The sequence below is a fragment of the Sapajus apella genome, unplaced genomic scaffold, assembly GCF_009761245.1.
Source record: "Sapajus apella isolate SASKATOON/1434 unplaced genomic scaffold, GSC_monkey_1.0 scaffold1, whole genome shotgun sequence".
NCBI classification, from domain to species: domain Eukaryota; kingdom Metazoa; phylum Chordata; class Mammalia; order Primates; family Cebidae; genus Sapajus; species Sapajus apella.
The window spans coordinates 45,838,559-45,865,869 of record NW_022436941.1 but is presented as its reverse complement, the minus strand read 5'-3'; the positions used below and the strand labels follow the sequence as shown (position 1 = coordinate 45,865,869).

General features: G+C 37.4%; 1 protein-coding gene across 5 annotated transcripts in view; it reads right to left on the bottom strand.

Moving 5' to 3' along the window:
* Positions 1-27,311, bottom strand: part of KIAA0825 (KIAA0825 ortholog) — a 461,146-nt gene that overhangs the window by 284,878 nt on the left and 148,957 nt on the right. For all 5 annotated transcript variants that reach the window (XM_032271836.1, XM_032271256.1, XM_032272732.1 and 2 more), the window contains one exon: positions 14,730-14,869. In XM_032271836.1, the coding sequence (XP_032127727.1) occupies positions 14,730-14,869 (140 nt within the window). The remainder of the gene's footprint in view (positions 1-14,729; positions 14,870-27,311) is intronic.

Sequence of the window (27,311 nt, the reverse complement as noted above, 5' to 3'; positions counted from 1 at the left end):
AGGTGATGGGGAGGAAGGCAGCAAATCACACTGCCACGTGTGTTCCTATGCAACAATTTTGCATGTTCTTCACATGTACCCCAAAACCTAAAATGCAATAAAATAAATGGGGAAAAAAAAACTTAAAAAAAAAATAAATAAATAAAATAAAAATAAAAATAAAGAAAAAAAAAGAATGGCTATTATTAAAAAGACAAAAATAACAAAAGCTTGTGATGATCTGGATAAAAGGGAACACTAACACACTGTTGGTGGGAATGTAAAGTCGTACAAACCACTATGTAAAACAATATGGAGATTTCGCAAGAAACTAAAAATAGAACAACCATATGGCATTGTGTGTGTGGTTTTTTTTGTTTGTTTGTTTTTGTTTCGTTTTTGCTTTGGTTTTTGAGATGGGGGTCTCACTCTGTTCCAGGCTCGAGTGCAGTGGTGTGATCTTGGCTTCCTGAAGCTTTGATCTTCCTGGGCTCAAGTGATCCTCCCACCTTAGCCTTCCAAGTAGCTGGGACTACAGGCTAATGCCACTATGCCTGGATAATTTTTTTTATTATTATTATTAGTAGTAGTAGTATTGTAGAGACAAGGTCTTGCTATGTTGCCCAGGATGGTCTCAAGTTCCTGGTCTCAAGTGATCCTCCTGCCTCACCCTCCCTAAGTGTTTGGATTATAGTCATGACCCGCCATGCCTGGCCAGAACTACCATATTAATCAGCAATCCCACTACTAGATATCTACCCAAAGGAAAAGAAATCAGTATATCAACAGGATATCTGCATTTACAAGTTTATTGCAGTACTATTTATAGTAGCAAAGACATGTATTCAACCTAAGTGTCCATCAACACATGAATGGATAAACAAAATATGGTATATATGGACAATGGAACACTATTGAACATACAAATAATAAAACCATGTCATTTGCTGCAACATGGATGGAACTGATCATTATCTTACATGAAATAAGCTAGGCACAAAAAGACAAATACTATATGCTGTCACTCATATGTGGAAGCTATAAAACTTGATTTATTGGAGGTAAGGAATAAACTGATAGAAACCAGAGGCTTGGAATAGTGTGTGGGTCAGAGGAGACTGAAGAAAATTTAGTTACTGGTTACAAACATACAGTTAGAATAAAGACATTCTTATGTTCAGCAACAGAGTGGGGTGACTATAGTTAGCAACATTATTGTATATTTCAAAGTATTTAGAAGCGAGGACTCAAAATGTTCCCAACACATAGAAATGATATAAATGAAATGATAAATACTCAATGTGATGGACACCCCAACTTCTCTGACTTGCTCATTACACATTCTATGCATTAACAAATACTCACATGTACCCCATAAATATGTAAAATATTATGTATCAATTAAAATGGTAAGAATAGTGAAAAAAAAAAACCCTTAAATACATTTTTATGTTGTCCTCTTGTTAATTTGTCCTTTGTTATGGGGTGTCAGCCAAAAACTTTGCAATTGGTGAAGAAAAGATAGTACTTTTTCTTCCCTCAGTTCAATAACTGTGATGAAGACTGTATGGTACACAAAGCCTAAAATATTTTTTATCTGGTCTTAGGTATATAAAAAAAATTGCCAGCCCCTGTACGAGAATATTGGAAGAGTGTACATATGTTACAAATAGCTAATACTAAATAAGGACATTTTCCATCTACTCTGAAGCCATATGTAAGTATAAGTAGGTGTCAGCTTTTCAATACAGTCTTTCCTTATCACTCAATCTGTCAATCTCTATTAGTCACCCTATTTTAGAAAAGCATGCTAAGCATGGTGGCTGTAATCACAGGACTTTGGGAGGTCGAGTAGGGAGGATTGTTTGAGACCAGGAGTTTAAGACAACATAGCAAGATGCCACGTCTACCAAAATGTTTCTAAAAATAGCCAAGTGAGATGGTGCATACTGTAGTCTTAGCTACTTTGGAGGCTGAGGTGGGAAGTTTGCTTGAGCCTGAGATTGAGGTTACAGTGAGCCGTGATTGCAACACTACATTCCAGCCTGGGTAACAGTGCAAGACTCTGCCTCAAAAAAAGAATTAAAAGTACTTCATGGTACTTATTATTAGTAGCTGAACTTACCTAATTTTTATATCAGTTTATAAAGTTTGTGCTTTCCACTTTTCCCTCAACAATCAATTCCCCAGAATATAAGCTGTATAAAGACAATTTTTAAATAGAATAAGTATTTTCTTTTTTATCAACTTTTATTTTAATTTTCTGCCTTGATGATATGTCTCATGCTTTCAGTCGGGTGTTGAACTCCTGCACTATTATTGTGTGGCTGTCTAAACCTTTTTATAGGTCTAGAAGTACTTGTTTTGTGAATCCAGGTGCTCCAAAGTTGGGTGTGTATGTAGTTAGAATAGTTAAGTGTGCTTGCTAAAATGAACTCTTTGTCATCATGTAATGCCTTTCTTTCTTTATTTGCTGTTGTTGATTTAGAATATATCTCACCTGATATAAAATAGTGACCCCTTTCTCTCTTTTGTTTTCTGTGTGCAAGCTATATGTTTCTCCAACCCTTTACTTTGAGCCTATGGGTGTCATTACATGTGAGATGGGTCTCTTAGAGACAGCAGAGGACACTGTGTGTGTGTGTGTGTGTGTGTGTGTGTGTGTGTGTGTGTGTGTATTCAACTTGCCACTCTGTGCATTTTAAGTGGGGGCATATAGGCCATTTACTTTCAAGGTTAATATTAACAGGTGAGGTTTTGATTCTATCATTAAATTGTTTGCTGGTTGCTTTGTAGTTTCTATTGTGTGGTTGCTTTATAGGGTCTGTGAGCTATGTATTTATGTGTATTTTTCTGTCAACAGGTATCTTCATTTTGTTTCCATATTTAGAACTCCCATAAGAATCTTTTGTAACGCTGCTCTGGTGGTAATGAATTCCCTTAGTGCTTGCTTGTCTGGAAAAGATTTTATTTCTCCTTTGTTTATGAAGTTTAGTTTGGTGGAATATGAAATCCTTGTTTGGAATTTCTTTTCTTTAAGAATGCTAAAAATAGGCCCCTAATCTCTACTGGCTCGTAAGGTTTCTACTGAGAAGCCTGCTGTTAACCTGTTGGCCTTCTCTTTGTACGTGATCTGCCCTTTTTTTTCTAGCTGCCTTTAAGATTTTTTTCTTTAGCCTTGATCTTGAATAGGCCAATGACTATATTCCTTAGTGATGTTCGTTTTGTATAGTATCTTGCAGGCGATCTTGAATTAGTCCCTCAAGTATATTTTCTGGGTTGTTTACTTTTTCTCCATCTCTCTCAGGATGTCAATAATTCATGGATTTGGTCACTTTTCATAGTACCATATTTCTTAATGACTTTGTTTATTTTTTAAATTATGTTTTGTTTATTTTTGTCTGAGTTAGTTCAAAAGAGCAGTCTTCAAGCTTTGAGATTCTTTCTTCTGATTGGACTAGTCTATTGTTAAAGCTTTCAGTTTTACTTTGAAATTTCTTAAATAAGTTTTTCAATTCCAGAAGCTCTGATTTATTTATTTTTAAGCTATTTTGTTCTTTCTTAATTTCCTGGATTGCTTTAGAAGCTTCTTTGTGTTGATTTTCAACCTTGTCTTAGATCTCATTGAGCTTCCTTGCAATCCATGCTTTCAATTCTTTTTTTTTTTTTTTCCTGTCAATTCTGAGTTTCCATTTTGGTTACAAACCATTGCTGGAGAACTAGTGTAATCTTTTGGTGGTATCGCTATAATTATATTTTTCATTATGCCAAAATTCTTGTGCTGTTTCCTTCTCATCTGGAGACATTAGCATTTCTAATTTTTGTAGTTATTTTCATGCAGGTAGGATGTTTTCTTTTTCTTTATTTCCTTAAAGTGTTTCTTTTTCTTTCCCTTTCCTTTTTCCCCTGTTTCTTGGGGGTGTGACTGTACAGAGTGCTGGGTATGGTCTTTTGGCTTTGCTTCTATAGACATATGCACTTCTTTTGGCAGGTTTTATATTGGGTTGTGGAATTCAACCTACAAGCCCATAGATGGCACTTACAGGTTAAAAACTGGCTGTGGCCAATGTGGCTGGGTTTACTAGCAGAGGCTCTCTATTGCTTCAGGCAGTGGGCTGATTCATGGGATGTACAGTGGTCTGACCTCCCTACTCAGCCCTAAGGGGAGGCAGGGGTCACAAAAGGTTGAGCCATACCAGGCAGGTTCACTTACAGGTCCCCCGATGTCAGGCACAGGCATCAGTGCCAAGGGAAAATACAATGAAGCAGCCGCCAAGTGCCCAGAAGTGTGCCTAGGCTTGGAGCTGGGAAACCACCTTGGCTCCAAGTGCTCTGCACAGGTATGATGGATGGCCTAAACTTCTAATCAAGGAGAGTGAGTGCTCCAGATGCCTGGATCTCTACCTGGGAATGAAGTAGAAAGGCTTCCCTGCACCAGAATCTGCCAAGGAAAAGTGGGGCAAGTCAGGCTGGTTGATCCATATAAGTGGTGCTCTGAAAGCCTGGAGATCTGCCTGTTCATGGAGCAGAGAGGACCCCCTACAGCAAGCAAGATCTCTGCACAGGACGGGTGGAGCAACTCATGCTGCTGGAGGAAGCAAGCAGGTATTCTGAAAGCCTGGAAACCTGCCTGGGTGTATAGTAGAGAGGGTCCCCTTGCACCAGAATCTCTGCACAGAAAGGGTAGACAGCTCAGCCTGCTTATCCAGGTGACCTGGTGCTCTGAATGTATGAAGGAAATTTGGCATGGCATGTTTACCATTGTATTTGTAGTCTAAAACAGTGCCTGGTACATGCTTGATGCTCACTAAATATTAGTTGAATAGAGAATTTACTTAACAAACCAAGAAATAAAACATTTTCAGAAATTAAATCAGAAGAATATTACTTCTTATTTTTAAAAATCATCCTCACAAAATCTCATGTTTTCATTTTAGAATTCATTTAAAAACAATGGACTTTCACGAAATAATGGCTCATCTAACAAGGACCACTTAAAACATCAAGTAGGCAATGTACTCCAATGTACTCAATTTTTCTGTATCTAATTTTTCTCATTTGTAAAATGGTCCTAATAATCCTGGGTCATAATTGAAATGATATGTTAAATCATTTGAGATGCTTGGGAAAAGATGCTGCAGAAATTTATGATAATAGTATTACTTATAATATAATGCCCAGTCATTTTACATACTAATACTGGAAGCACATTAACTACTAAAGAAAGACACATTTCTATAGTCATATTAGACGTTTTCTAAGTTCCATGAAGAGAGAGAATGTAAAATATTGTAGTCACTGCCAAACTAGATTAGATTTGATTCAATGCAGGTGAAACATCATAGCAAAATTCAAACTGCCAATCTCCCAAGCTATTTGCAAAGGCTCTTAAGGAGTCCTAAATATATAGAACTTGAGAATATTTATTTGGTCTACCTCTCATCTTCAAATAGATGACAGCTGCTGGGGTAACACCTTCCCAGGCACAAAGATATCTAAAAGGGAGAACCCCATCCCCTAGGAGACAAGTATGCTTAGTTGGAAAGAGAGGGTTACTGAGCAGCAGAGGGAGAAATCATTGCATAGAGAGCACAGGAGTAATCAGAGGAGAAAAAAATGCATCAGACATATTTTCCAGGCATTCAGTATTTTTTTAAAAAATGGAAAGAATCTAACATAAGTGTCTACTATATGCCAGTACTGAGTACTTTATGTTTATTTACTCTTTAAAACTCAAAACTAATTAATAAGGTCAATATTATTAGCCCACTTAGAAATGAAAAAATGAGAGTTTAGAGGGATCAGCGAATAAAGCAGAATTGTCATGGAAATTGAAAAGGCCTGCAATCATTCAATGAATACTTTTTAAAAGCATGTTCTATGCTCTCAGTACCAGTCTAAAGTGTCACGAACCAGACCAGGCACTGGGGATAAAATGGTAAGCTATCCCTGCCCTCCTAAAACTCACAGTGGCTGAAATACACATTAAATACCAATTATATCAATTAACATTTCACTTAAAATTATGACAAAAAGAAGTACAGTGGGATCTCACCCAGCCAAGATGACCAGGGATGACTTCCTAGGAAATAACATTTATGCTAAAAGGTGACTCACATTTGCCAGGTAAATAGAGACAAAGAAGGTTCTAGGCAGAAAAACAAAAACAAAAACAACATTTCAAAGGCTCTGAGCAGGAAAGAACTTGGCATATGGGACAATTGCTCTAACTGGTGTTAGAGCAGCTGCCCCTTTCTTCAGGTAACTTCTGCAGGGAGATTGCTATTATAAATATACAAATCTACGATGCACAACCTAGACCAGAGAATGCATGACCCTGTGTTGGAGCATGCTACGCTGGGGGTGAGTAGAATGCAATGAACTGGACAAGTTGGCCACATGTAGAGCATGCAGGAGATTGCTGGTGTTGCAAGGATTAGGGTTCTTACTCTAAAAACATTGGTAGCCACTATCAGTTTTTAGCAAGGGAGTAATCAGTTCTGTATGTGAATAAGATTATGCTTGCTGACCACTGTGAATGTCCTGATTAAATGGTTTATAATAATTTTTAAGTAAATTGTCTTTTTATAAACCTATAATATGTTACGAGGACAAGCCACATACTCAAATTCTGTTGCATTCTATAGCAGCAGATATCTTGTTTGATATCCCAACTGAGAAAGCTGCCCAGAAACCAGCAGCAGTGGGAGCAGCATCACCTGGGAGTTAATTAGAGAAACACATAATCTCAGGCCCCACCCAAGACCTATTGAATCAGAATCTGCAGTTTTAACCAGATCCACAAGTAATATGTTTGCACTTTAAGGACAAGAAGCCTTATTTTACATATCCCACCACCACCTCTAGAAGCACCACTCCCACCTCACCCTCATGTAGTCTCAAAAGAACCTAAATGGTAACTCTTTCTGGGACTAATAGTTTTATGGAGCCCACTAATAACTCTAAACTAGTTCATCAGCCATTCTTGGTTAGGATCTTTGGATAGGATCCCATATGGTGACACACAAATATGGTTCTACTGTTCTTAGTAAAGAAAATAACAAGAACAACAAAAAAAGGATTGAACAAGTTAGAGTTCTGTAGTGCAGACATCATTACTAGCAAAAGCAGCCTATGACATCACTGTTAAGTGGGCTAACAATGGGTTATTTCATGTCACCTCCCCCAAGGCAGTTATTAAATTGCACTTTGGTCACACTTATAAAACAAAACACATGGCTGGGCACGGTGGCTCACATCTGTAATCACAGTACATTGGGAAGTGAAGGTGAAAGAATTGCTTGAGGCGAGGAGTTTGAGACCAGCCTGAGCAACATAGCAAGACCCCATGTCTAATAATAAAGAACTAAAAAATAATAATAATAGCAGCAAACATACACACACACACACACACACACACATCATACACAATAGAACACCAAGCTTTTACCATGATATGCCTTATATTACCTAAAAGACCAAGAAAATATTAACTATACAGTAAGATAAATTGAGTTGAGTCATTCATTTTAAGTCAACAGTTACTTGCTAGCGGTAGTAGCCTTTTAGCCAGAATTTTCTCTAGATCTTTTCCTTGGTTATCTTTAGACACTTTGTCATGAAGTTAAAAAGTACAGAAGGTACTATGAAAATTATCTACTACTGAGGTTTCTGATAGTTCCCATGAATTATGCAATACTGCTATTTGTTAAATGTTCTGTGGCTCTGCTTGGATGCCGTGTATTATGGTGAATGGAAACAGAATTTGGAAGCCAGCTGTCTGGATCAAATCCTTCTTTGCCACTTACTAGTAGTGCAACTTGGATTTCTTTGTGTTTCAGTTTCCTCATCTCTAAAAGGGAAATGACAGTCATACCACACAGAGCTGTTACGAGATTTCAATAAGTAAACACATTCAAACTACTTAGAAACAATGTCTGGAACATGTTAAATAGTATGCATTTACTAGTTTGCTATTGTTATTATATTACAAATTAATATTATCAGAAGCCTAGAAGTTTTACTGGAAATTAATCTTGGGACACTAGGCAAAGGAAAGAGTGTTAGTCACACTTCATTCAAATGTCACTAGCAGGAAAGGTTACCTGCTAACAGTTGGGAAATGGCCAAATATTTGTTCCTTTGATGACACATGTAAGAAATCTGCAAGGCCATGTGGCCTCAGCAAGATAATTACCAGAACAATTGCCTTGGGTGTTAAAAGTCAATAATTCAAAATAGTATCTCACAATTTTAAAATCTGTGATCATGTGTAATTGAGAGTTTCTTCCCTACAGATTTAAGATGACCTAACTTAAAATCAACAAACATTACCTTCTCCTGCCAACTGAACTGTACCCAGAGTGTTAAAAGCTACCTACCATGTGAAATCAGTTCACTTTTACTAAGTTTTGGCAATGTAATCATTCCTTCAAAATGCAATATATTTTATACAGAGAGAATTATTATACATGGCAAAACGTAACTCCACTTCCTAAAAGTTTGCAGCCTATGAAGTATACATTATAAATCCTAATCACTCACTTATTTTGTTATTTTCTGAAGCTCATTGAAGTTGCATCTCAGATTACAAGATAGCCATTTCTTATAGGCTCTGTCGATTATTTAAAACACATATAAATTCAGATAAACGGTTTCCATAAAGCAAAGCAAAAAGCCACAGACATCACTTTCACTATGAGATAAATCCCATATGCTTTAATCTTTGTAGTATATGGTTATTGTCTTAGTCCATTTTCTGTGACTGTAACACAATACTACAGACCAGGTAATGTAACAAGAACAGAGGTTTATTTGGCTTACGGTTTTGGAGGCTGGGAAGTCCAAGAGCATGGTGCCAGCATCTAATGGGAATCATCTCATGGTGAAAGGATGGAAGGCAGATGCCCACATACAAGATACAGGGAAGTGGGCTGAACTCATGCTTTTTATTAGGAACCCACTTGAGCAATGACTAACCCACTCCCATGATAATGGCATTGATTCATTCATGAAGGCACAGTCCTCATGCCCTCATCAACTCTTAAAGTTTCCACCTCTCAACACTTACAATGGCAATTAAATTTCAACATGAGTTTTGAAGGAGACATTCAAACCATAGCATTTGTTTATCAAGAAAAACTCTGTACCCAACAGAATTCAATAATTGCTTATTGAACAAAGAGAACTTTGTTTTAAAAAATATGTAATAAATACATGTACTTAATATTTTTGCATTTTTATTACTAAGCCAATTTAACACAAAATTAAGTGGTTTTTTTTTTTTTTTTTTGAGACGGAGTTTCACTCATGTTACCCAGGCTGGAGTGCAATGGCGCGATCTCGGCTCACCGCAACCTCCGCCTCCTGGGTTCAGGCAATTCGCCTGCCTCAGCCTCCTGAGTAGCTGGGATTACAGGCACGCACCACCATGCCCAGCTAATTTTTTGTATTTTTAGTAGAGACGGGGTTTCACCATGTTGACCAGGATGGTCTCGATCTCTTGACCTCGTGATCCACCCGCCTCGGCCTCCCAAAGTGCTGGGATTACAGGCTTGAGCCACCACGCCCAGCCACAAAATTAAGTTTTATTAATTAGATGAAAAAGACACTTTTTTTCTTTTTTTTCAAGTTTTAAGTTCAGGGGTACATGTGCAGGATGTGCAAGCTTGTTACATAGGTAAATGTGTGTCATGGGGGTTTGTTGTATAGATTATTTCATCACACAGGTATTAAGCCTAATATCCATTAGTTATTTTTCCTGATCCCCTCCCTCCTCCTACCCCCAACCTTCCAACAGGCTTGGATTGTTCCCCTCTCTGTGTCCATGTATTCTCATCATTTAGCTCACACTTATAAGTGAGAACATGTGGTATTTGGATATCTATTCCTGTGTCAGTTTGCTAAAGAAAATGTCCTGTAGCTCCATCCACGTCCCTGCAGAAGACATGCTCTCATTCCTTTTTATGGCTACATAGTATTCCATGGTATATATATACCACATTTTATTTCCTTTTCTTTACATGTTGTATATGTACCACATTTTCTTTATCAACCAACATTTATGTTGATTTCACGTCTTTGCTATTTTGAATAGTGCTGCAATGAACATATGCATGCATGCATCTTTATAATAGAACAATTTATATTGCTTTGGGTATATACCCAGTAATGGACTGCTGGGTCGAATGGTATTTCTGTCTCTAGGTCTCTGAGGAATCTCCACACTGTCTTTCACAATGGTTGAACTAATTTATGCTTCGACCAACTGTAAAATTGCTCCTTTTTCTCCACAACCTTTCCAGCATCTGTTATTTTCTGACTTTTTAATGATAGCCATTCTGACTTGTGCGAAATGGTATCTAATTGTGGTTTTGATTTACATTTCTCTAATGATTAGTGATGTTGAGCTTTTTTTCATTTAATTGTTGGCTGCATGTATATCTTCTTTTGAGAAGTGTCTGTTCATGTCCTTTGCCCACTTGTTTATCTGGTTAGTTGTTTTTTCCTTATAAATTTGTTTAAGCTGATTATAAATTCTGGATATTAGACTTTTTTCAGATGCTTAGTCTGTAAAATTTGTTTCCCATTCTGTAGGTTGACTGTTTACTCTGTTGATAGTTTCTTTTGCTGTGCAGAAGCTTTTTAGTTTACGCTCATTTGTCAATTTTTGCTTTTGTTGCAATTGCTTTTGGCATTTTCATCATGGCATCTTTGCCCATACCTATGTCCTGAATGATATTGCCTAGTTTTTCTTCTAGGGTTTTTATGGTTTTGGGTTTTACAGTTAAGTCTTTAATCTATCTTGAATTGATTTTTGTATATAGCGTAAGGAAGGGGTCCAGTTTCAATTTTCTGCAGATGGCTAGCCAGTTCTCCCAGAACCATTTATTAAATAGGAAATCCTTTCTCCATTGCTTGTTTTTGTCAGGTTTGTCAAAGATCAGATATTTGTAGGTGTGTGGTCTTATTTCTGGGTTCTCTATTCTGTTCCATTTGTCTGTGTGTCTGTTCTTGTACCAGTACCATGCTGTTTTGGTTACTGTAGCCCTGATGTATAGTTTAAAATCCAGTAGTGTGATGTCTCCAGCTTTGTTCTTTTTGCTTAGGATTGCCTTGGCTACTCAGGCTCTTTTTCGGTTCTGTATGAATTTTAAAATAGTTTTTTTCTAGTTCTGTGAAGAATGGTACTTTAATGAGAATAGCATTGAATCTTAAATTTTTGGGGGCAGTGTGGCCCTTTTCATAATATTGATTCTTCCTTTCCATAAGCATGAAATGTCTTTCCATTTGTTTGTGTCATTTCTGATTTTTTTGAGCAGTGGTTTGTAGTTCTTGTGAAGGTCCTTCACTTCCCTTGTTAGCTGTATTCCTAGATATTTTATTCATTTTGTGGCACTTGTGGATGGGAGCCCATCCTTGATTTGGCTCTTGGCTTCACTGTTGGCGTATAGAAATGCTAGCAATTTTTACATATTGATTTTGTATCCTAAGACTTTGCTGAAGTTGCTTATTAGCTTAAAAATGAAAAACACACTATTTATTTATTTTTAAAAAATATCCCCAAAAAGCTGATAATTATGTTGCTTGAAATATATAATTCAGAGTATTTTACTCAAAGATTTTGCTTTCTTTTTTTTTTTTTTTTCTTTTTGAGAGTCTTGCTCTGTCACCAGGCACCAGGCTGGAGGGCAGTGGCGCAATCTCGGCTCACTGCAACCTCCACCTCCCGGGTTCAAGCAATTCTCCTGCCTCAGCCTCCCGAGTAGCTGGGACTACAGGCGCACACCACCACACCCAGCTAATTTTTGTATTTTTTTTTTTAGTAGAGATGGGGTTTCACAGATTTTGCTTTCCTAATATTTCCTAAAATTATCAAGCTTCTAAATTACAAAATGGTACTTTGAAAATATTGTGAGACTTTTAATCAAATAAAAATAAAATCTCTATAAAAATACTACAAATTAATTTTTATGTGCATAATAATGTCTATATTAGTATAATTAACAATATTCTGTGAATATATTCTTTCTAATTGGAAGTGACATGAATTCTATTGGAGATTAAGAAGTAGGTCAATCAACTGATTAGTAAATTCAGTCACTTTATCCTTGTGGTGTTTGAAGTAGCTAGTAAAATTCAATACAAGACAATACCAGAGCAACCACGTAGTCTAATAGCCTTTGTTAAAAATGATGGATATTTGAGCAGATTGAATAAATACACTGCTCTACTACATAAGAACCAGAACTAAAATTAGTACAATATGACACCTTTGATAACTCTAAGTTTTTTTTGAAACAACATCATGTTATACATACCAGAAGGTGGACATAATTATTTGTGATAAGTAAATGTAGGATTCATTTGTAAGAGAATATGGTTAAATAGTCATAACTAAATCGTACTTTCTGTAGTTAGTGGCTATCTCAATATAGTCAAAAGGCTTATCTCAACTGATTTTGCAATCTATTCTCCATAATTCTATCCAATAGAGACCATTCCTCTTATAGGACCATGCCTGTGAGTTTCAACAATTACATCAGAGTAACTCTCAGCTGTGTCAGATACTATCCTTGTCACATAGCTTCTTTGTCTGAAAAACACTTAGACTATAAAGTTTAAGGGAAGCACTGTGTTTTATATTCTAATTGATCACTGATTTGCCAAGCACTGTTTACTGAACTCTCTATGTAAAAAGCATTGTGCCAGCTTAAGGAGGAATATAAAAATCTACCTTGCCTAACAAGCTGGAGAGGCAAGTTAAATGCATGTGTACCAAGATGTCCTGGTTGATCCAACCTGAGGTGTACAGATAATAATTCTTGCCAATACTACTGCTATTCCCCTTCAGGGTTTAATTTGCATGAGTATTTGTATTGGAAGGGCAGGGGACAGAAAGCTCTGGCTGGGTTCAAAATCTAGATTTACTCACTGTTTGTCAGATATGTGTATCTCTGGGTAAGTAATATTTATCTTCAATGCCAATGTCCTTATGTTTAACATGAGAGTAACAATAGTATATATTTTGTAAGATTATAAAGAGAATCAAATTAGATAACGTGTATAAAATGCTTAGCATAGTACCTGATAACTAATAAGTGAACAACAAATGTTGGTTACTTCAGGAATTAGTTTCCCTAGTGTGAGTTTTCTCTAGGAGAGTGGTCATTAGGCTTGAAGCTAAATAAATTGTTTTCAGATAAACTTTGTGAGATTAGAGGCCCAAACAGTACTGTTTGGGAGCTAAGGAAATAAAAGCAGATTCAAGGTTTGGGAGGGAGCAAGCTTTGCCCTTCTGCTTGGAACACAGCGTGGCCTGAGGAGTTGTGGTGACCATTGGCATTACATAGCTTTACAGTTTGGAGAGCACTGGGGAGATGCAATATTCTCACAAGATACACCACTCCTAAGTGCCTTTTGGGAAGCAAACATCAAGGTGGATGGGAGAGAATATGGGGAACTGGTCCTGAGCAGATATGAGAAAACAAAAATTACCAGAAATGACTGGAGCTATTTAGACAAGGGAAGGCTATAAGCTCATTTGTATACTAACAGGCTGGTAAGGCCTAACGGCATTTGCCTCATTCATATATAAACACAATAAAAATATAAGGCAGCACATGCTAAGGGCAAATAAAGTAACCAAGATGAAAGTTCACTATGAAGGTCAGGGAGGAAGAGATCAGTGTGAGATAGAGCATTCAAAGCTCCGAAACATCAGCTGGCCTTTGCAGACTGGTGGAAGCCAAGTTGTTTAGGGCAGGTCTTTAAGTAGGAAAGACAGATGAGCCAAGGTGTGGAGCAAACACATTCTTGGGCTTTAGGGACAACAACTGGAACAGGAGTAAGTGGGTGGTGTGTGCAGGAAAATAGTGGGGGAAAAGGTTAGAAAGCTATTCTGGGATTATATCTGGATAGTGAAAGGACCTGGGTTTGGTCCTACAGGTGATGAGCAACTATAGAAAAAAGATTTTGATTTGGGAAACCTACAGTGAACCTAGTAATCGATAAAGTTAATCAGGCTTCACTTGTGGTACGGAATAGGAGAGATGCACAGGAGTATGTGAAAATGGTTAGACTCTTCCTAGATGAAGTGGGACAGCGATGAGAAGTATTATTATATAGACATAACATTACTTACCACTTTCTTAAAAAGCATTTATGGGGGGGGAAGTAATTAAGAGAAGTATGGTCTTCTATTACTCCTCAATTTCCATTCAAAAATTTCTGATGATTCCTACTCTATGTTCCAGTGGATATAGCTGTAGGCCACAGGTTGCTTGTTTGTAAGTTGCACAAGCACTCTTCATGATACACTCAAATTCCCAGTGTTAATCTAATTCTCTCTCTCTCTGTGTGTGTGTGTGTGTGTGTGTGTGTGTGTGTGTATGTGTGTGTGCATGTGTGTCTAGGTCTAATTCAGACTTGTGCTTTGGAAATATAACTGCATTCTTACAATTATTTTAGGCATTTCAAACCCTGCATATGGATACATTTCTATATAATGGTACTTGTGATAGAACAGTGTCATATAAAAATATAGTTTTCTCTTATTCAGAGTCCTACAAATGCTTTCAAGTAAGTTGGTAAAGTGATGTAATGCTTTTGCCTGTTGCTAACCCAACTGACTGTTAATACATGCCATTGGTTTACATACTTCTTCCAATATTTGCCTAGGAAAAAAATGTTATTCAACTTGAGCAATGACTAGGTTTTTCAAGGACATTCTTATAACTACAAATACTCACTTGAGCTTTTTAGCAAGATTCTCAGCAAAAGTCCATCATGATGCAGTAGGGTTTCCAGAAGCAAGTTCCAATTACAACCTGGCTGGGATAAGAGCAGTTTCAATTGACCCTCGGCTTTCAGTCCTCCAGCTGATGGAGTCCTTTCAAAATGCAAGATAAAGATGGAGTAATGAAGTTAATTTATCTATGAAATTAATAGCCTTAAAGTACAGATGTAATGCTAACTCCTTTAAATGTCAATTCCTCCCAGATTACTCTAAAAATGCTTTCATGCTTACTTACTTTAGGGTTGCCTGGGGAAGGAATTACATTTAATCTCAACTAGCTAAAAGCAAATTAACACTTGATAGCCTGCCAAATTTAAAACTGATACAAAATACCCATGCCTATATTTCACGGAACTATGTCTGTTTTTGTTTCCTGGCGAAAAGAAAAATCAGTTATGCATTTATTTTGAATGCATGCATTTGTTCATTTGCCAAATATATGAATGCCTACTGTGTGCTATTAACTCCTTTCATTATTAATGGAAAGAAGTTTTGATGGCTTTGGCTAGTTTGTAATTTGCTATGTACTGTGATTGAAGATGAAAAAAAGTTCGAAGCTTCTGTCAAGGGTCAACCGTAATCTAATTATTTAATATGTAAAGCCTTATATCAACATGCAATTATCAGAACCACTGCAGTTACACTATTACCGACTTGGGTAATCATTTCATCAAAGGGAAAGAATTCCAAGGCAAATACGCTTCTGCTTGAAAAATTATCATCAGTTTTGAACAGAAAATAGAAATCAGGTCTCTCACATCACCACTTTCATTTACCAATGAATCAGCAGGAGAGCAAAGAAACTGATAACATTATTTACTTTTCCCTTCTAAAATCTAGAAATCTAAAATTTAGATTGTCTAACAGTCACAAAACAGGAAATCAACTTACAAGGAGAACAACAACAAAAAAAGGCAGGAAATGGTTAAACTCAATCTGGTGACAGCCTTAAGAATGTGGGAATAGGGCGGCAAGGGGAAGGGAAGGTGGACTGAGCAATGTAGAGGTGAGAATGGGAGCATTGTATACTTCAGGGTGGAAAGTAATGCAGAGCAAAGGGTATCACTGAGAGAGGCAATTTGCAGCATTATCATCAGCAGATGCAATTTACTTTGTGGTGAGCCATCCAGTTATCAACACAGCCTAAACTAGTAGTTTTCAAAGCTTGGGCCCCAAACCAGCAGCATCAACCCCACCTGAGAACTTGTGAAATGTGCTAATTCTCCAGCCTCATCCCATCAGAAATTCTAGGGCGATTGGGTATGGGTGGGGTGGGTGCAGGGCAGAAATCCGTGTTTTAACAATCTTTCTCGAGGAGATTCTGATGCATGCATGGTAAGGCTTGAGAACCACTGTTGTAGGCCTGTGCTTTCTGAAGCACAGGCAGTAGGGGTAGGGACCAGTTAGTATCTTCTTTCCTGCCTCTGCCTTTGTGCCATACAGGTCCACTTTAGCTGCACCTACAATGGGCTAAATGTTTATGTCTCACCTCCTCAAAATTCGTATGTTGAAACCCTAATCCCAACGTATCTGGCAATGGGGACTTGGGGAGATAGCTGAGTCAGGAGAGTGGAGACTCCATGAATGGGATTACAGTCCTCATAAGAAGAGGCCAGAGAGTTAGTCTGACCTCTTTCTGCATGAGGATACAAGAGGTTCGCTATGAGAAACCTGGAAGAAGGCCTTCACCAACATCCAACTGTACTGTATCTTACCTTAGACTTTCAGCCTCCAGAACCATGAGAAGTAAATGTTTGTTAAGCCACCTAGTCTATGGTATATTTGTTATAACAGCCAGAGCTGATATACCATCCTTGCAACGAACTCCCAATAGTAGTTTATCTTTATATTAATCCTATTCTTCCTTTAATTTGCAGCAAAATTTTCACTGTCCCTGTGAAGTGTTCACTAAAAATTTCTCCTCACAGTGGTAAGTTTACACATTTTAGCACTTTATTATTTAATCAATTAAAGTTTTATCTGTTCAATTCACCCAGATTCAAACTTTGTGAAGACACTTGCTTTATATCCCAAAGCTTCCTTAGTGAACTAAGCAAATTTAAAGGCTTTCTAAATGTTAACCGATTGATTCTTTCTGCTCATAAATGAGTAGGCAAACTTAGAGACAAAAAAAAATGATGAGGACGCTTTGCCAAAAGGCTGACTTAAACAAAATGAGAAGATTCAAAGACACAAAATGAAAAAGTTTCAGAACACCTCCCCCTTGGTTTGGAATGGTGTTTGGAACATCTCATAACCTTATGATGCACAAAATCTGTCAGCTTGTGCTTGAACTTTGGACCAACTCAGGCTTCCCATTTAAAACTCTGATAACATATCTCAAATTGGAGTAACTCCTTAGGCAACTGGTGGGGCATTGTTAGCTAGGAAACCTCCTGCCTTGGGTGGGTGGTAAAGAGAGAAGAAGGGTATTACTAAACTCTAGGGCCAGAGGAATTAAGTCTGTCAGTTCTGAACATCCCAGGAGTTCTGAATTACTTTTGCAGATTAGTCTGGGTCTGGCTTTTGCAGTAGTCCCAAATATGGTGCCAAAGGAATAATTTACTAGGTGATCCCTTTGGACTAAAAATCTAAAGCAGATCCTCACAATGGCTGTCCCTACTTCCATCCTAAACCCTAAACCCTAACTTCTAGATGCTCTCTTGGGGTTCAATGGATGAAAAATTCTACTTTGTAGTAAGTTGTACATTAAAATTGACTTGGGTTTTGAACATTTCCTACCTATATAGTACACTTGAGTTGTGCTAACGGAAAGATCCCATTTGGCTGGAGTGTAGAAAGGAAGGAGAATCTTTGAGAGATAGTCTGAAGAAGGAGCCGAGAGCTAGATCATGGAGGGTCACAATATCTCAAGGTGTGGATTTTAGACTCATTGGAGAGTTTAAGGCAGAGGGGATTACTGATCTGGTTGCCGTGCAGTGAATGGATTGGAGGTGGTTAGTGTTTTTGCTTAGCCCTTCAGTCATGAAATAAAATGATTTGAATGTCATTTTATACCACTGTATCTGAATACCTGATTATAAATAAAATCTCTCATTTACCAGATGGAAAGCTGTTTGTTGACATGTACCTCAATTCTTGGATCTTTCAACTTATCACAGATTTTGAAATGTACAGTAGAATGACTCACTATGAGGAAAAATAAAATAGTACAAACATTCTTCAATCACCAAGCTCTGAGTAATAAATGCATTGAGGAATCTGTGTTGGGCATATGGAGAAGCATATGTTCCCTCAGCCTTTGAGCTGGTGGAGCTGTGAAAGTGAGATTAGCCTTACAAAAAATGACAGAAAGGGAAATTTTATATATATATACATATATATACATGTATGTATGTATCAAATATGTACACGTTGAATTCCACTATAATACAAAGAGGGGAAAAATTTAATATAAATCCTATAGAACTCAGAAATCTTGTACTAGGAGACAGGATGAATTTATGGCTGGGTTGTACTCAGCTTATATCTACTAAGTGCTGTATTTCTGGGGCACAAACTGGCCTCAAGAATTTTTAAATTCCAAGTAGTAATGGAGTCCAAGCATTATTGGTTTATGAAACTATCAATCTATTCTTATAAAATCATTGTGAAAAATCTAAGCTACATTCAGATATGTTTATGAAAACTCATCAATTAGTTGCCATACTTTCTTCAATTTTTTTTGATATATACTCATGCTGCAATAGAATGGTTAAACAGAATCTTAGTCATTATCAGTCCATACTGTCCTGACTTCCAACTTGATGTGAGGTAAGGCTAGGGCCAAGAGAAGGCTCTGCAATAGGTTCAGACTGAGATATGAGTACCCTTATTGCTCAGGACACATGACCATGGGATACATTGTTCCTATCATTTATATATGACGCCAAAGCTGCAAGACTAGCAGAGAATTGGAATGGACCCCAAAGTTCACAGCTTGGGAATGACACACAGTGGTGCTGGAATACTGTCCCTCAAGACTTGATGTTTACTTTGAACCAACAGTCATTATATGGTACTGTTACCCCAACAGACAAACTACATAGGTCTGAGAGACAAGGGGTGAAAGTAGGAGCAGCCCCTCCCACCAAAGATTCTGATTATCCACTTGGCAAATTTGTGCTTTCTACTGCCAATATCTATAAACTCTGGAGAAGCAGAGGTTCTGGTTTCCATGGTGGGGTGGGATGGGGGTATACACAGCTCTACCAGGAGACCATTTAGAATTCCACTAAATCTAAAGTTATAGCTGCCATCTGGTCATTTTTAGCTCCACATGCCAGCAGTTTATCAGGAAAAGAAAGGAGTTACTATGCTGGCAAGGGTGATTAACCCTATTTATCATGAGAAGCTGGGCTTTCTACTGCATAAGGGGAACAGGGAGGTGTATCTGTAACTCAAGAGATTCACCAGGGCATCTCTCAATGCTTTCATGACTGACAATAATCACATACAGAAGACTTCAGTAACCAAGTCTGATAAGGGAATGGTAAACAGAAGTTCAGCACCTCGAGGATGAAGGTCTCAGTGACCACACCCAGCAAATAACATAAATCAGCAGAGATGATGACCAGTGATGAGAGAAAGGGTGGTGGAAGAATATAATAATGAATATGACTTGCAGATTCAGAAATATCTAGAGCAAGGGGTACTGTAGCCTGTCCTACTAAGTCCATTATCATTAAGCTTACATAGATAAATAAATTGTAAGCAGCTACGACCCTGAACAATCAATGATGGAATTCAGGGAACCTAGCATAGGGAATAAGCAGACCTCGGTAGTGTGAAGGGTAGGGCCATAGAAGACATTGTCAATGACCCCATGTATTAGTCTATTATCACAATGCTTAAAATAACTACCTGAGACTGGGTAAATATAAGAGGTTTAATTGACTCCTAGTTATGCATGGCTTGGGAGGCCTCATGAAACATACAATCATGGCAGAAGGCAAAGAGAAAGCAAGGCATATCTTACATGGCAGCAGGAGAAAGGAAGCAGGAGAACTGCCAACACCTTTAAACCTTTAGATCTTATGAGAACTCACTATCATGAGAACAGTGTGGGGGAAACCACCCCCATGATCCAATTACCTCTCACCAGGTCCCTCCCTCGACATGTAGAGATTACAATTCAAGATGAGATTTGGGTGGGGACACAGAGCCAAATTATATCACCCCACATCCTCTTGCCCTTATCTCTCAGTTCACACTAGCCTGATTTACATCTGTTAGAGTCTGCATTTCTTGTACCTTTTAGCAAGACAGGTTGCAAGGGCCAGGAATTAACACCATCAGAGTGACCCTCAACCAATGACTGAGAAGAGTTGGTGTATGAATACCTCAGCATCCTTGCTCCTTTGCTGGGATAACTCTGAAACATATATTTTATATTGGTTCTCAAAATTTTCCCCAGAGGTTTAAGTTCTGGTCACTCCTATGGTAGTTAGCTTGATTACACAAATTTTTATTTGCTATCTTCCTCTCTTAATATCACTTATCCACTCCTCTTCCAGTATTTGTTCTACTTAAAAAATAAACTACATTTATTTGAATCCTTGTCTTGGGGTTTGCTGCTTGGAGAAATTCAAAATAGGATGTGTATGAGGGCATTTAGTGTTCCTCTCACCTAATCCTTGTTTCAGGAATATTGAGAAACAAGTCCAAGCTAATCAGTATGTCTACTGGGACTTGGAACGCAGATCTCTCTGACTTCAAACCCATGCTTATTCCATTACTCCACTTTTTCTCTCATTCAAACTGATTGATATTTGGTGCATACATTGTAGTTTCCAGCATTGAGAATGTCTGGATTTATTCAGCCCTCTGACTGACAATATCATGTTTTTGACCCAAAATCTATTATGTGTTCTCAAACCTTATTCCCAGATTGGAGCATGTTATTCAAGGTATCCAGAAATTGATTTCAACCAGATGATTCCTGGCAAGGGTTACTGGGCGAAGTTTATACCAGAGACCATAAGTTACACGATTCAGAGAACCAAGGCAAGGGCATAACTAAAGAGACACTGAGGATGAAAGCCCTAATATGAGAAAACAAAAGGAGAAGAGAAGTCCCCATATTGCCGTTGTACTACTCTTAGTTTTCCATAATGTATCCTTCAAAGTCTTTCTGGGGAAAGAAGTAAAGACAAATGTTTAAAGCAATTGTGTCATCTTTCTCTAGGAAGATAATTTTAGTGCCTAAGAAAAAAATGTTGAGAGGAACCCAAAATATTTGATTTTTCACTTTAACCAGAAGTGTGTAAACTATACATAGTTATAGCACTGAAAATGTCTGCATATGTTTTAATCTCTATAATGGGTATAGCAAAGTCTCTATGATATTTATATTTAAAGATGATTTAATAAGTAGATATCAGATAGAACTCACCTGCATATACAGAACTTGCCTTTTATTTATTTATTTATTTATATTATTATACTTTCAGTTCTGGGATACATGTACAGAATGTACAGGTTTGTTACATAGGTATATATGTGCCATGGTGGTTTGCTGCACCCATCAACCTGTCATCTACATTAGGTATTTCTCCTAATGCTATCCCTTCCCTGGTCCCCCAACCCCCAACAGGTCCTCGTGTGTGATGTTCCCCTCCCTGTGTCCATGTGTTCTCATTGCTCAACTCCCAGTTATAAATGAGAACATGTGGTGTTTGGTTTTCTGTTCCTGCGTTATCTTGCTGAGAATGATTGTTTCCAGCTTTATCCGTGTCCCTGCAAAGGACATGAAGTCATCATTTTTTATGGCTGCAGAGTATTCCATGGTGTATAAGTGCCACATTTTCTTTATCCAGTCTATCATTGATGGGCATTTGAGTTGGTTCCAAGTCTTTGCTATTGTGAACAGTGCTGCAATAAACATACGTGTGCATGTTTCTTTATAGTAAAATGATTTGTAATCCTTTGGGTATATACCCAGTAATGGGATTGCTGGGTCAGATGGTATTTCTTGTTCTAGATACTTGAGAAATTGCTACACAGTTGTCCACAATTGTTGAACTAATTTACACTCCCACCAACAGTGTAAAAGCATTCCTATTTCTCCCACATCCTCTCCAGCATCTGTTGCTTCCTGACTTTTTAATGATTGCCTTTCTAACTGATGTGAAATGGTATGTCATTGTGGTTTTGATTTGCATTTCTCTAATGACCAGTGATGATGAGCTTTTCTTCATATGTTTGGGGGCCGCATAGTAGTCTTCTTTTGAAAAGTGTATGTTCGTATCCTTCACTCACTTTTTGATGGAGTTTTTTTTTCTTGTAAATTTGTTTAAGTTCTTTGTAGATTCTGGATATTAGCTCTTTGTCAGATGGATAGATTCTAAACATTTTCTCCCATTTTGTAGTTTGCCTGTTCACTCCAATGATAGTTTCTTTTTCTGTGCAGAAGCTGTTTTGTTTAATTAGATCCCATTTGTCAATTTTGGCTTTTGTTGCCATTGCTTTTGGTGCTTTAGTCATGAAGTCTTGGCCGATGTCTATGTCCTGAATGGTATTGCCTGGGTTTTCTTCTAGGGTTTTCCTGGTTTTAGGTCTTACATTTAAGTCTTTAATCCATCTTGAGTTAATTTTCATATAACATGTAAGGAAAGGCTCTAGTTTCAGTTTTCTGCATATGGCTAGCCAGTTTTCCCAACACCATTTATTAAATAGTGAATCCTTTCCTCATTGCTTGTTTTTGTCAGGTTTTTCAAAGATCAGATGGTTGTAGACGTGTGGAGTTATTTCTGAGGCTTCTGTTCTACTCCATTTGGTCTATATAATCTGTTTTGTTACCAGAGCATGCTGTTTTGGTTACTGTAGCCTTGCAGTATACTTTGAAGTCAGGTAGCATGATGCCTCCAGCTTTGTTCTTTTTGCTTAGGATTAGTCTTGGCTATATGGGCTTTTTTTAGTTCCATATGAAATTTAAAGTAGTTTTTTTTATAGTTTTGGGGAGAAAGTCAATGGTAGCTTGATGGAGATAGCATTAAATCTACAAATTACTTTGGGCAGTGTGGCCATTTTCGCAATACTGATTCTTCCTATCCATGAGCGTGGAATGTTTTTCCATTTGTTTGTGTCCTCTCTTATTTCCTTGAGCAGTGGTTTGTAGTTCTGCTTGAGAAGTTCCTTCACATCCCTTGTCAGTTGTATTCCTAGGTATTTTATTCTCTTTGTAGCAATTGTGAATGGGAGTTCACTCATGATTTGGCTCTCTGTTTGTCTATTATTGGTGTATAGGAATGCTTGTGATTTTTGCACATTGATATTGTATCCTGAGAATCTGCTGAAGTTGCTTATCAGCTTAAGGAGATTTTGGGCTGGGATGATAAGGATTTCTAAATATACAATCATGTCATCTGCAAATAGAGACAATTTGACTTCCTCTCTTCCTATTTGAACACCTTTATTTCTTTCTCTTGTCTGATTGCCCTGGCTAGAACTCCCAATACTGTGTTAAATAGGAGTGGTGAGAGAGGGCATCCTTGTCTTGTGCCAGTTTTCAAAGGGAATGCTTCCAGCTTTGCCCATTCAATATGTTATTGACTGTGGTTTTGTCATAAATAGCTCTTATTATTTTGAGATATGTTCCATCAATACCTGGTTTTTTGAGAGTTTTTAGCATGAAGGGGTGCTGAATTTTATCTAAGGCCTTTTCTGCATCTATTGAGATAATCATGTGGCTTTTGTCATTGGTTCTGTTTATGTGATGGATTACGTTTATTGATTTGCATATGTTGAACCAGCCTTGCATCCCAGGGATAAAGCTGATTGATTGTTGTGAATAAGCTTTTTAGTGAGCTGCTGGATTCTGTTTGCCAGTATTTTATTGAGGATTTGATAAACATCGATGTTCATTAGGGATATCGGCCTGAAATTTTCTTTTTTTGTTGTGTTTCTGGGGTATGAAAAAAAACTCCTACAGCTAGCTCGGTGTCTGCCTAAATGGCCACCAGTTTTGTGCTTGAAACCCAGGGCTCTGGTGGTGTAGGCACCCGAGGGAATCTCCTGGTCTGCAGGTCATGAAGACCATGGGAAAAGCATAGTGTCTGGGCCAGAGTATACTGTTCCTTATGGCACAGTCCCTCACAGTTTCCCTTTGCTAGCAAGTGGAGTTCTCCAATCCCTGGCATTTCCCAGGTCAAGCGATGCCCCATCCTGCTTCAACTTGTTCTCAGTGGGCAGCACCCACTGTTTAAGCAGTCCCAATGAGATGAGCTGGGTACCTCAGTTAGAAATGCAGAAATCACTTGCCTTCTGTGTTTATCTCCCTGGGATCTACAGACTGTAGCTGTTCCTATTCAGCCATCTTGCCAGCCACACCGCTTGATTTTTTTAAGAGCTTTGTCCACTAATGTGTATTGATGTTTTTAAGAATCATATTTTTTTCAAGGTTGGTTGTATCTATATTACCTGGTGTATGACTAATATTAGATTCCAGCCATCAGTTTTGGGCTCTCTCCTATCAATACTACCCTAGCACCTGAATTACTAAGATATTTGACAACATTGAATCACTCAGCCATTCTTTTGAGAAGCACAAGTTATCTTCCCGGAGCCATTGACTTATTATTGGTCCCTGCCTGTCAGATAATGAACTGTTATGGGGAGTTCAGGAAAAGTCTCCCCTAGCATCATATTCCTGACCCATTGAGAAAGTGGTTCAACATTGCTTCCACTTTATCATACTTGAAGTAAGTCCCTTCACATGTTTAGATAATTGATCAAACTTGCCACTTTCTGAAATATATAGCTGTTTACTAACAGCAGTTATGAATGACAGTTTAGTATTTATGTGATGAATGCCACTGAGGCACTTGAGCTCATGGGGTCATCATGACCCTATCATGACAGTATCTCAGAAGTGAAGGGAAGAAGATGTTTTAAGATGGGGGAAGTAGACCATAGGGTTGCATACTTTCTTCAAGAAGATCAATAAGACAATAAGATTGTATTGTGTTTATGTCTCAACATCCTCCCCAAAATATAAACTGTTTCATATAAGGGTAAACTCAACTGAAGCACCCATAGGCTAACTTTCCAAAACCACAAAACTAGACAAGTATGCAATCCAATGTGAAAACCTATGGCTGTTTTCTATTATCACATTGCTGGCTTCATCTCCATATTCTTAATTATGTAATATATTAAGCCATGATAGAAAAGACGTAAACCTTAATATATCCATGTCTATATGGTAAATACCTAGTTCAGTTGACATTTTCACTTTTTTAAAATAATTGTTTGGCAGACACTGACTTCCCTCTGAAAACTGTTTCAAAGAGATAGCTGCTTGTCCATCCATACTCTGGAACAGCCATTTAAGACCTCTACTGTTTAAAAGCTCTAGTTACTTCTCCCCTGGCTGTTGATGCTATGTCAACGCTTGGTACCTCATCAGAGCACAGGCTTTCTAAGCTCTTTTCCTCAGCCCTGCAGAGCAGTTTGTCAGCAGCAGTTGAGAGACCAAAAACTCATTTTGTCCTCCTCCCTAGATGTTCTCTCCTAAGGATACTAGTAGTTACCTCCTCATTAAGACTATGCCTCCCATGCCTGGGCCTTAGCACACAGATCAAATGTTCCTACCATTTAATATAGCACTTATACTATACAATACAATACTTTAGCACTTAGGGGACACAATTCAAGTTTGAATTTTTTTATTCATTCATTCATTCATTCATCCAACTAATATTTATTGTTTAACTTGTATATGCTAAACCATGGACACATAACAGTAAGCAAAAAGCAGAAATTCCTTATTCTTATAGAATTTAGTGGAAGATACATATGTAGTTTAAGTGATCACACAAATAAAGATAAAATGACAATTATAAAAACTCAGTGAAAGAGAAGCCAAAATGCTATTAGAAGATGTGGTAAAAAGGAAGTGAACTAGTCTTGCTAGTTCACCTCAGTTGCTAAAAGTCTTCTCTGCAGAAGTCACATTTGGGCTGAGAGATGAAGATAAGCTAGCATTACCTATGTGAAGGAGAAAGACATTTTAGCGAAAGGGCAAAGCATGTGCAAAAATCCTGTGGCAGAAAAGAACATGGCATAAAAAGAACATGTAAATGGGCTAATGTGTGGAAATAGAGTTCACATAGTAGTGGGTATCAGAAGAGGGTTGAGAAGTGGGTAAGAGTCACATCTATGTATATATTATTGGCTGTGCTAGTTTTTTATACATACTTAAGGATAAAAGTGAATTCATGGAAGGTAAGCCATAAGTATGCCATGATAAAATTTGAGTTTTGAAAATAGATTTGGGATTGAGAAAACTCTTGCTATCGTTGGAGAATATTAGAAATGGAAGTCAACATGTACATAGGAAGAATGCTAGTGGTCACTGCAGTAGTTAAGAGACAGATGATGGTAGTTTGGACTAAGGTGAAACTGGTACCATGGATAGTAGATATTAGAAGTTAAAATTAATGCGACTTAGTAATGGATTGGGTATGTAGGAGAGAAAAAAGGTTAAGACAGACACCAAAGTGTGCTTTCACAGAAATGTTCAAGAAAAAATGCTATCCTAGTGAATTATAATATGTTGCATTATAATGCCTTTTATCATTTTGCTTTAAAAGAATATTTTTAAATATCCCTTCCTTAGCTAAATAGGTCATAACTGTACACTGAGCCCAAGAAGTACAATCAGTGTGAGTAAACAGTTTTAACTGCTCATTTTCTTCTACAGTGACAACATGATGCTTTGATTTATGGCCAGTCCATTTTAAGCTGTATATATTTCTTTCCACTGGGCTTTTTGTTTCTACTCTGCTTCTATTCAATGTAATCCTGTTTTGGGCTTATATACATATATTTTCCTCCCTAAACATATTAAGTTATCTTTGGTTTCATTATTTTCATATTACATGCTATATGTCTTAATATCTTGAAGGAGCTTAGTAATTTATTCATCTATTTGCTTACTTATTTGTACCTGCAGATTGTTTCAGAAAGAATTTAAGTCAGCTTTTAGCAATATTATATAAACTAAGATAATTAAAAGTGAGTAGAGGGAAAAAACCAAAAATGATTCATTTGTAATCATGAAAAGTGAGATTACAAATAGAGTGAAAAATGTAGAAACATCAGTATGGACCATATATTTGTCTATAAGCTTACTAGAGAAAACAGTAAAATGGATAAAAATACATTTTTTCATGTTCTCCTAGAACCCTGGGAATAGAGTTTAGAGGAGTTTATTTTAGGTAAAATAAATATATTTTCAAAGGAGTAAGTAAAATGTACTATATTCATTGTCCCTAGCAGTGGTATAGGCTAACATTGTGAGTTGATTAGAGAGGATAATCAGTTTCATACTAGATTAAACTAAGACATGTGGAAAATGTATTAATCTCATGGTTAAGTTCCTTCATGATATTAACTACTTCATTCACCTCTCCTCTCAGCCTTCCTCTTTACCAAAAGAGAAGCCTAATATATTTTTCATTTGTCATTATCCAACCCCTGTATTTTCTTGAACAGTTCATTTTAGTTGCTAAAGTGAAGAATGGAATTTTGA